The sequence below is a fragment of the Acanthochromis polyacanthus genome, chromosome 7 (assembly GCF_021347895.1).
Source record: "Acanthochromis polyacanthus isolate Apoly-LR-REF ecotype Palm Island chromosome 7, KAUST_Apoly_ChrSc, whole genome shotgun sequence".
Taxonomy (NCBI): Eukaryota; Metazoa; Chordata; class Actinopteri; family Pomacentridae; genus Acanthochromis; species Acanthochromis polyacanthus.
The window spans coordinates 15,784,110-15,793,727 of record NC_067119.1 but is presented as its reverse complement, the minus strand read 5'-3'; the positions used below and the strand labels follow the sequence as shown (position 1 = coordinate 15,793,727).

At 37.6% G+C, this 9,618-nt stretch overlaps 1 protein-coding gene across 1 annotated transcript in view; it reads left to right on the top strand.

Annotated features, from left to right (window-relative positions):
- The first annotated feature begins 3,929 nt into the window (after positions 1–3,929).
- Positions 3,930–9,618, top strand: part of ipo11 (importin 11) — a 142,627-nt gene continuing 136,938 nt past the window's right edge. The window contains exons 1-2 of the mRNA XM_022199970.2: positions 3,930–4,049; positions 8,451–8,600. Coding sequence (XP_022055662.1) covers positions 8,463–8,600 — 138 coding nt within the window. The 5' untranslated portion in view covers positions 3,930–4,049; positions 8,451–8,462. The remainder of the gene's footprint in view (positions 4,050–8,450; positions 8,601–9,618) is intronic.

The window sequence follows — 9,618 nt, the reverse complement described above, 5'->3', positions numbered from 1 at the left end:
ATATTTACAGCTCAATAAAACTTGCAAAATACACATGATCCGAATATAGATAGATCCGTCATAGATGCCAAGAGAAACTTATGGTTGAACTGATGTGAAGGGTAGAAACTGATAATTTCTACAAAGGCCATTTGGGGCAAATTCACAAGATATTTTATCGAAACAACCCAAAATCTTGCTGTCACATCACCACTGGTCAGATGTTAATACAAACACATATCCATCCTTATCAGAGGTCAGATTTGTGAAGTCAATATTAGTCTAGAGGGTGACACAGAGCATATGTCCTGTGCAAATATCTCTTCTTTCTACATCCCTACATCCCTTATACAATGTGCTAGTGAAGCTGCAACTTCCAGTGGAAATGATTTAATGTGGTTTCACACTGGGAAAAATGCCAACAGATTTCAAAAGAGGCATGATTAGGATTAGTGTAGTGTGAAAAGTTGAAAAAAAAGTAGCTCGGAAGGTTAGAGTGCAAACCATCATGCTTTCAAAGAAAATCACATTCTGAAAATCCCTGACACTGCACTTGACCTTCATACTGATTTATTTTTATCATCTGAAGGCAGTTTGTGACTTTAATTGATGTGCCACCTTTGACATGACTTTCTTCAATTTAGATTTGCCTACACTGTGTAGGTTACTTATCCTTGAAATCTGTGCAAATAAACAACACTGTTTATCGTATTTACACTTTCTTAAGCACCAGCATCAACATGTACAATACTTCCAAGTGCCTACATGTATCACCAATGATGGATTTTTTTAATTTAGTTTTTTCCAAAAATATATCATCCTATCAGCTCTGTTCAAACACAACCTGCTGCTCAGACATGTTCACCAGTTCAGTTCAGATTGTTTTTTGTCACATGACTGTTGGATACAGGTGACTCAGTCATGATTTCTTACACAAACTGAAGAGTGCAGATTTACTTTTGTTATTTAGAAGAGAAATTGCATTTTTTTTGTGGCAATTTGAATAGCAATAGTGTCATTTTGACAATTAAAAAAAGCAACCTGCTGGGAGGTTTGGGGTTCCGGGGGTTAAAAATTGCATGTGCAGCCTGTGAACTTTCAACTGAAGGATTTTCTGCAAAATATATGCCATAAAAAATGGGTTAAAACTTTGAATTCACCATCCTTGATTCACTGGAATCAGCATGACGGTACTATTATTCTCTAATGTTTATATAGAAGAGTGTGGTAAACTGGAGGGAGGAATGAATCCTCTCTGACAGGGAGCCAAAGTAAACATGTGGTTCTTGCAGAATTGTTTTAGCTTTGGGACAACAAATCAGGGTTGCACAGTGGCCTAGTGGTTAGCACTTTCGCCTTGCAACAAGAAGATCCCCGGTTCAAATCATAGGGTGGGCCTGGGATCTTTCTGCATGGAGTTTGCATGTTCTCCCTGTGCATGTGTGGGTTTTCTCCGGGTATTCCGGCTTCCTCCCACAGTCCAAAAATATGCTGAGGTTAATTGGTTACTCTAAATTGCCCGTAGGTGTGAATGTAAGTGTAATTGTCTGTCTGTATATGTAGCCCTGCGACAGACTGGCGACCTGTCCAGGGTGTCCCCTGCCTTCGCCCGAGTCAGCTGAGATAGGCTCCAGCACCCCCCGCGGCCCTAGTGAGGATAAAGCGGTGTATAGAGAATGGATGGATGAATGGACAACAGATCAACCATGAGCTGATAAGGGACAGCTTCAGCATGTGTCAGTGAGTAGTTATTGCTGATATATTAGTAAATAGTACTTTGATCAATTCAGCGCTGTGTGTAAATTTCTTTGACATTTCTCTGCCCCTAGTGTTAAAAAAATCTAAAAATGCAGTGCAAGGACGAGTGATGCCACAATATCTGCTGCGTATGATAAGAATGTGTCTACAATAAGATATTTTTGTCTTGTTTATACAAGAGTATGAGCAAGCTTACTTTGCTTGATAACTCAGGGCTGTGTCCTCTCCTCAATGTCATGCACATGCCTATAATGTGAACTGTGTACATTTATCCTTGATTATAAGCCCATTCAGGAGATATTAAATCTTGGGGTGCTACACAGAAATTAAGTCCTAAATGAATTTCATGAATTCTATTATGCAATTGTACTAGACTATATATGTTGTTGAAAACTATGTCAGTATGAGAGTTAAGAATTTACACACTGATAGACACCGGTTTCTTATTTTACAATGAATGTTACCAATATCTGATGTGTATTGAGTTTGGTGATTCAATGGGTCAGTTATAATGGATAATATAGTATGCTGCTTGACAATGTTAAGCATTTATGAGATGTGAGTTGTGGGTTAGAGGTGATGCGTTTAGTCTCTGTAATCTTTGACGATAATGTTGGAAATGCACCAACAACAACATCATTAAATGACAGGTTTTACTCTCACTTCACTATGACAAATGCGTTTTTTTTCAGTATCATCACGTTATTAGTTCCAGTAAAACATAATTTAATTTGGACTCCAGTCATTAGTTAACTGCAGCTGTTGCTAACAGTTCAGATGATTACTTTGAAAGTTTCCACAAACCCAAGGCTTTGAAGGGTGTGCTTGAAATGATGACAAAAGATGAAGCTGCTTTGAACATTGGGTAGAGTTTCGATGGAATACCAGAGCACAACATCTGAAGGGAACACAGTGCAGAGGCACTTTTCATCTCATGCTTCTCTCTGTTCCCTGCGCACGTATACACTACCAGTGAAAAGTATGGACACACCTTCTCATTCAGTGGTTTTATTTAGTTATTTCTACATTGTAGATGAACACTGAATACATCAAAACTATAAAAGAATACATATGGAATTATGTTGTAAACAAAAAAGTGTTAATCTTTAGTATTGATCTACCAATGTGGAAAATAATACAAATAAATAAAAAGCATTAAATCAGAAGAAGATGTGTCTAATCTTTTGACTTGTAGTATATTGCTGGATTTAATAAAGCAAATTCCTTGTAAAGCTGTTCTCATTACATATTTTTCTTGTTTGGTGCTGTCAGACAATGTAACAATGTGAAATTATTAGTTAGCGATTGAACTCCCCAAAGTTACTTCCAAGCTGTCCTCTGTGCCGGTTAACAGTCCTGGTTTATGACCACGACGTCATCTGACAAACTTACCAAATCATTTAAGAATGTAAGGAGTGCAATTAATTTGACTGTTTTCATAGAATTGGAAGCTGCTACCAAAACCAAGAAACAACTGCACATCAATGAGAAAATTAGTTACTTCAGCTGCTTCGTGCATTGTAAAATATACACCTTGTTTCATGTTGCACTTAATATCGGCTTAACTTTTCCACTGTGTTAAATAGTTAAATTGTTTATTATGTTGCAGTTTTCAGTTTCACTCTATGTTAACACTTTAATATATAAACATTGTTTACATTTTGCATTATGCTGCATTATACAATGCCATACAATTTGTCAAAATAAAATCAACTTAAAGGAAATGGTCATTTGCTTTTTAGGGGAAAACTAATCGCAATAAATAACCAGTGACTCAGCAAATAGCTGATAGATTATTCAGTACTTGTTTAGTGGCAGGCTTACTTTGAGTAGTTCACAACAGACAACAATATATGAGGAATATTCAGCACAGAGAGCCAAGAAGAGGGGAGTCAAGATGAAAGCAGGGCTCACAAGGATATACTATATACAGAAGATGTGCGTAAAAAATATGAATGTCAGAAAAATAGCTTGATAACATTAGATATATGTCAGCAGTAAATTAAAACAAGCAATTTAAAAAAAGTACAAAAAAAGATGAAGGTGAAAAAGGAAATTACATTAAAAAAAAAATCTGGGGTCTCTTCAGGATCCCGGTTGGTTTTACCTGCACATGTTGCAGCAGAGAACAGTCTGACTTCATTCATTCATTTACAAAAGACGGGTGCCTGAACCCGCTACATCATCAACGTGCGCCTGCTGCGTTACCCGCGCCATTCCTACAAGCGTGTGTTTCCATCTCTCATACATTGGCAGAGCTTTAGCAGCCGCTCTTACAAGCACACACTCTGTTTTGTACCGGCATTCTTTAGGTAAGCTCAATTCTACGTATCTTTTTAGAAACATTTGTTTTTTTGCCAGAAGAAATACTAGTAAACACCGTGGACGTTGTCGGCCTTTGGTTTCGGGATTGAGTAAGTTTAGCTTGCTAGCTAGCCCAAAGTTAGCTTTGGTGTTTGGGGTGTGCACGATTTGGAACTCTGTATCACCCGTTTCATTAATGAGTGGGCGGCGGTGATATTTTAATAGCATATTTCTTGCGTAGAGGACTACAGGGCAATGTTATGAATGTTACAGAGCTAAATAAAGTCGGTTGTGAATCAAAACAGTTCAAAATTACTGCTCCACTTCGACCCAATGTAACAGAGCTTGTTTTGGTCCTTGCTGTGCTTCAAAAACAAACCAACCTACTTCACAGACACGTTTCTTACCAGATGTGTTTGTTTCGTATTGCCAAAATCTTTATCACAACAACATTCATATGACCTGCAGAACCTACACGGCTGTGTATTGCAGTAGGATCAGTACAGAATAACTTGGCTTTAGTCAGTAAGGCTAGAACAAGCATTTAGCATCCGTTAGCTGGTAAAGTTCTGCCGCCGCTAGCTTACTTGTCCACTGAGCCAGCATTTGACAACTAGCTAGTGTGAGCGACAAAGGCCACGACATGTAGAAAACAACAGATATTTAGCTCTCTAACGCTGGAATAACTTCACGTATTAGCAAGGCAGTTTCATTTGGATCACAAAGGTACAACTGCTGTAACCCCAGAGAACCGACATCTTTTGCAAAAGTGCAGGTGTAAATGATACAATAATAATAGCTGAATTTCACCAAACTACTATGTTTTCATCTTTCAAAGTCAGAAACATCTGTCATCTATAGTGTGTTGATGGAAAAACAGCGTCATCAATAAGAGTCTGTACATCAGCTGTATGTGGATGGTGTACATGTATGGGTTTATTCTTCCCTAGTTTAAGATGATTTGATGGTTCAACCTGACTTCCACCTTTGACAGGATTTCAGGGTAGATTGTAGGAACTGACTGGAGACACTTTACTGTAATTGCTTGTTCCTTTTGTAGTTTGTTGTACTGTGAGTGAAATATCTAACCAGAGCAGTCCAAATGATCACAAGATGGTCTTGAGATCACTGTGAGGGCTGAGAATTTCCACCTGAATTGTGTGAATGAGTCTTCAAGCTGCTGCTTGTGTGAGACTTTTTTTTTTGTAACACATTTATGGATGGAACTGACAGAGAGATGTCATCTGTTTGTTATACTTTGCAGTGTCTCAGAAGTGAGAATAATTAATACTTATTACATTACAGTGTGCTTTTATCCCTTGTGTTTATGTTCTCTGCTGATGCTGTTTAAGTTCAATTTTATAAAAAGGCATTCATCTGATAATGGGAGCTTCCCAAGACTGTGTTCAACTTCTGTGCTAGCCGAATTCATTTGGGTGTAGCAACACACTGCATGGAACTTTATTTATTGACATTTTGTGGGTGTATTCCACAATGTAAAAATAGTGCGTTATATTGATCATCATTGTGGATTTTCCAAACTCTTGAATAAGCTATGTGAATAAAATATTATGTGAATATGTGAATATGTGAATAAAATATTTTTATGTGTGGTAATTGTGCATCGTCAATATCTGTCAAAATTACTGCCTGAAAATGTTGCTGTTGTTCAACCCAAGGCTCACTATCAGTTATCATTACTAAGTATGTTTGAAACTTCATTCACAAGCAGATGCATCTAGATTTACTAATTTTCATAAGTCATGTTTTTTAAATGGTACATTCCTGTTAATGTCATATGCTTTGACTTCATGAAAAATAACTTAACAAATTGAGGTGACTTGCAAAATCATACTTCACTGAAAATTAGTTTCTGTCTTTTTCAGATTTAAAGTTTGCCTATTTTTGCAAAAGTGGATAACTATAGTTATCAGTAATTTTTGGGCAAAGCAGTTGATTGCACATACTGTATATTTGTGAGTTAAACATAGCCGTGTAATAGACACTATGTAATGTACAATATTTAACTTTCTTTAACATAAAAAAGTAATTAAAATACTTAAAATTTAATATTAAGATTGCACCTTGGACAATTCCAGCCACTACAAAACAATTGTACAGCATTCTATGGTGTAACTTCAGATTCCATGTTGCTTGTATTTACTCAGTGTTTCACAGTATTCGGTGTAACTCAGAATTCATTTTATATCATACAGTCATGTAACTCGATGTTCATTCTGAAGTCATCGTTCAGTCCAATTGTCCATATTTATAGATGACTTTAGACGAAACTATGCCAAGAATCTTACAATTTTGGCTGAACAGAAACTGCAGTCGGGTTGTCACATGACTTAAATACTGTGTGTGATTTGCTAATGAATGTCCTTGGGTTTGTTGAAGAACAGCAACTTGAATTTGACATTTTCTGCTGTAAAATGTGCAACTTGCAATGCTTTTGACAATGGACAATTGCTCTTCTCTCTCTATCAGAATTTTCATTGCAGTGTCATGTTTGCATTATATATCATCATATTTGTTTGTTTTACTGACTAAATATTTTGTAGTTTTAGCTGCTGTTGCATTTGTGCACACGGCAGAAGCTGTTTAAGACATGAAGTAGGTGCTCACGTTTCCTGTCTCAAGACCATTTCATGGTTTTTGCATGATCAACTTTGAAAGCGGATGTGCATTCATCCTACAATATTTACATGTAGGCCTGTTTTACAGACGGTCACATTGCCTTCAGTACTGAAAACAGAAAACCATGGGACTTCATTGATGTTTCTTTACAGAAAAATTGCAGCTAGTTCCAGATTGGACTGTAGCACCGTGTCGATGTGACTATTCCTGAGGTGAGCCATGGACAGTGGGTGGACATGGCAAAGGACTTCCATAGAAATTGAAACTTACTCTGCGGTTGGCTCCAGTCGATTATAAGCATGTACAATCAAAGTACCTCCAAAGTCCGTCAGCAGCTTTTACAATTCTAACTCTAAATGTGTGAATGATGGAGATCTCATACAGTGTCTCCTCATAACAGGCTTCTGTTATGTTGCAAGCAATTGACAGTCAACGTCAGGTTTAGCCTTCTTAAATCTGGAATACACCTAACTAGACCACCTGATCATACCAGTCATATAAGTGTGTGCATGGAGTAAAAGCATTTGTTGTTGTATTATAGTTTAAAGGTGTTTTTTTTTCTCTCTGATGTTGTTTTACTTTGAAATATTCCACATGGAGGCTCCCTCAAAGCAGAGCTTTTTGTTATGGTCACCAGAGGCATAAATAGCGGTCATTAATCTCATTAAGAGAGGAGACGAGTATAACCCTTAAGTAATCACCCCTTTATAATAGAAAACAAACCTTGAGTTTCCCTTGTGGATTTTTTTTGCTGAATTAATATTTAATAGACTGTTTATTAAAAGAATTGGTCTCTGTTATGTAACAACAGCTCTAGCGACAGCACTGCTACTGCATTCTTGTGGGGAGATAACCCTAATTTGTATGCAATTACACAAGCACACAATGTGTTGTGGTGCTGAATGTTTGCTTCTGGACTATAGATGGCAGCCTTGCTCAATAATTCCACCACTCGTACTGAAATCGAGTGTCACCACACTGCCTTTACTGGTCTCACAGATGACAATTTCTCCTCATTTGTTCATTAAAACTGTTAGTCTGGCAGGTTTTGTAAACTGAGAAGTGTGTGTAGAAATTGTGTGTGGAATTATCACTGTTTCTAACTGCAGTATCTTGACATGACAAGTATTTTTTTGTTTTTTGGAAACTGGTGGCCTCGCTACATAGAACGGAGAAAAAAAAACACAATTAGTTTTTTCATAGCTGCTTTAATTAAAATGTTGATATATGTCCTCCTATTCACAATCTCAGTGTAGCTGTGGTTAGGCAACAGTTTATTATTCTGTGCGAGACTCCATGTTTTTAGAGGCACAGAGGTGACTGAGTCAGGTACCTCTTTGAGACTGAAAAACAGAGTTGGACTTGTGAAGCTGGGGAGCTTGAATACTATCTGGGACATAGAGCAGCTCTTTGCATGGCAGAGATGACTGCCAGTGTTTCTATTAGGTATGCTTTCCGTTATTCAGAGGATTTTTTTCTTTCTGACTGTGTTTGACAGTGATTTCAGTGCTGCTTGATCTATCATAAAAATGGGGTAGAAACAGACAAAGCAAAAACGAAGGTTACTTGTTCTGACATTTTCTGAAGACGTAATTTGACTTCCTCGGCTTGCAGTTGATGTTTTATTACGCTGTTTTTCCCGACACTGAAACTCTTTTTGGAAGGTTTTTCCCCGTTAACTAAAGCAGAACTTTTCACCAGCAGAGCAATTAAATTCTACTTTTCCCTGCTCCCCCGCTCTCCCTCTCCTTTCCCATATTCCCCTACAGATATATCCAGCTATGGATATGGACAGTGCCAGTTCGGTGGTGCTGCAGGCCTTAACCCAAGCTACCAGTCAGGACACAGCAGTGCTGAAGCCTGCGGAGGAGCAGCTCCGGCAGTGGGAGACCCAGCCAGGCTTCTACTCAGTCCTTCTGGTGAGGGATAATATCAAATAAATGAATCTGAGTCAAAACTCAAATAAATGATTTATGGTGTGTTTTGCCAAAAGCATGGTGTTGCTGGGTGTTAATTTCTAAGTTTTGGAGTCATTTAGACAGCGACAGTAGAGTGCCCCATTGTAGATTAGTTACTAATAGGAGGAATTATTTTGTAATCAGCATAACAATAGCAGATTGAGGGGTTATATACTCTGCTCATGTGTGACAATTCGTACTGGCAGTTTCCCAAAATAACTAATCACAGCAACAAATCATAAGATTATGAGAGGCAGGGAAACAGTGAGAAATAGGGCAGTGCACAGCAGACAGCTGGGAATTGATTTGTGCCATATAAATACTCAAAACTCCATTTAATAGTTTTATTCACACTTGGTCTACATATTGTAAAATAAGCAAGACCAAATGTGCTTTCAAAGCCAGTGCCCTGATTAGTTCCTAAAATTTGGTGCATATTTACCACAAAGTCTGTAATGAAATGCTCGGACATTGCAGGAGAAGTATTTACTGTCTCACCTAGGCTTAACAGTTAAGATAGATTTGACTTCCATCTCTTTGCATTTTGTGAAGAAATTGGTACCGGATATCTAACTGACAAACACAAAGTATTGCATTCGCAGCAAAATGTATTGTTTTCTTCTTTTATCAGTTATGCAATGCTTGTAAAAGGAGCATTGCAGTGCCCAAATTTTTAAGGCTTATTGCGACGTATCCACACAAACTCAATGCTGTGATTGCTGCCAAAGGTGCATCTGCTAAATACTGACCTGAAGTTTGTGAATAGTTAGGCAATCATTTACTTTATCTAGTATATTTTTAATCAGTTGACATGATTTTGTAGAATTCTGTTTCACTTTGATGTGACAGAATTTTTTTGTTGCAATTTTTTTTGGATCTTTCTGCATGGAGTTTGCATGTTCTCCCTGTGCATGCGTGGGTTTTCTCCAGCTTCCTCCCACAGTCCAAAAATATGCTGAGGTTAACTGATTATTCTAAA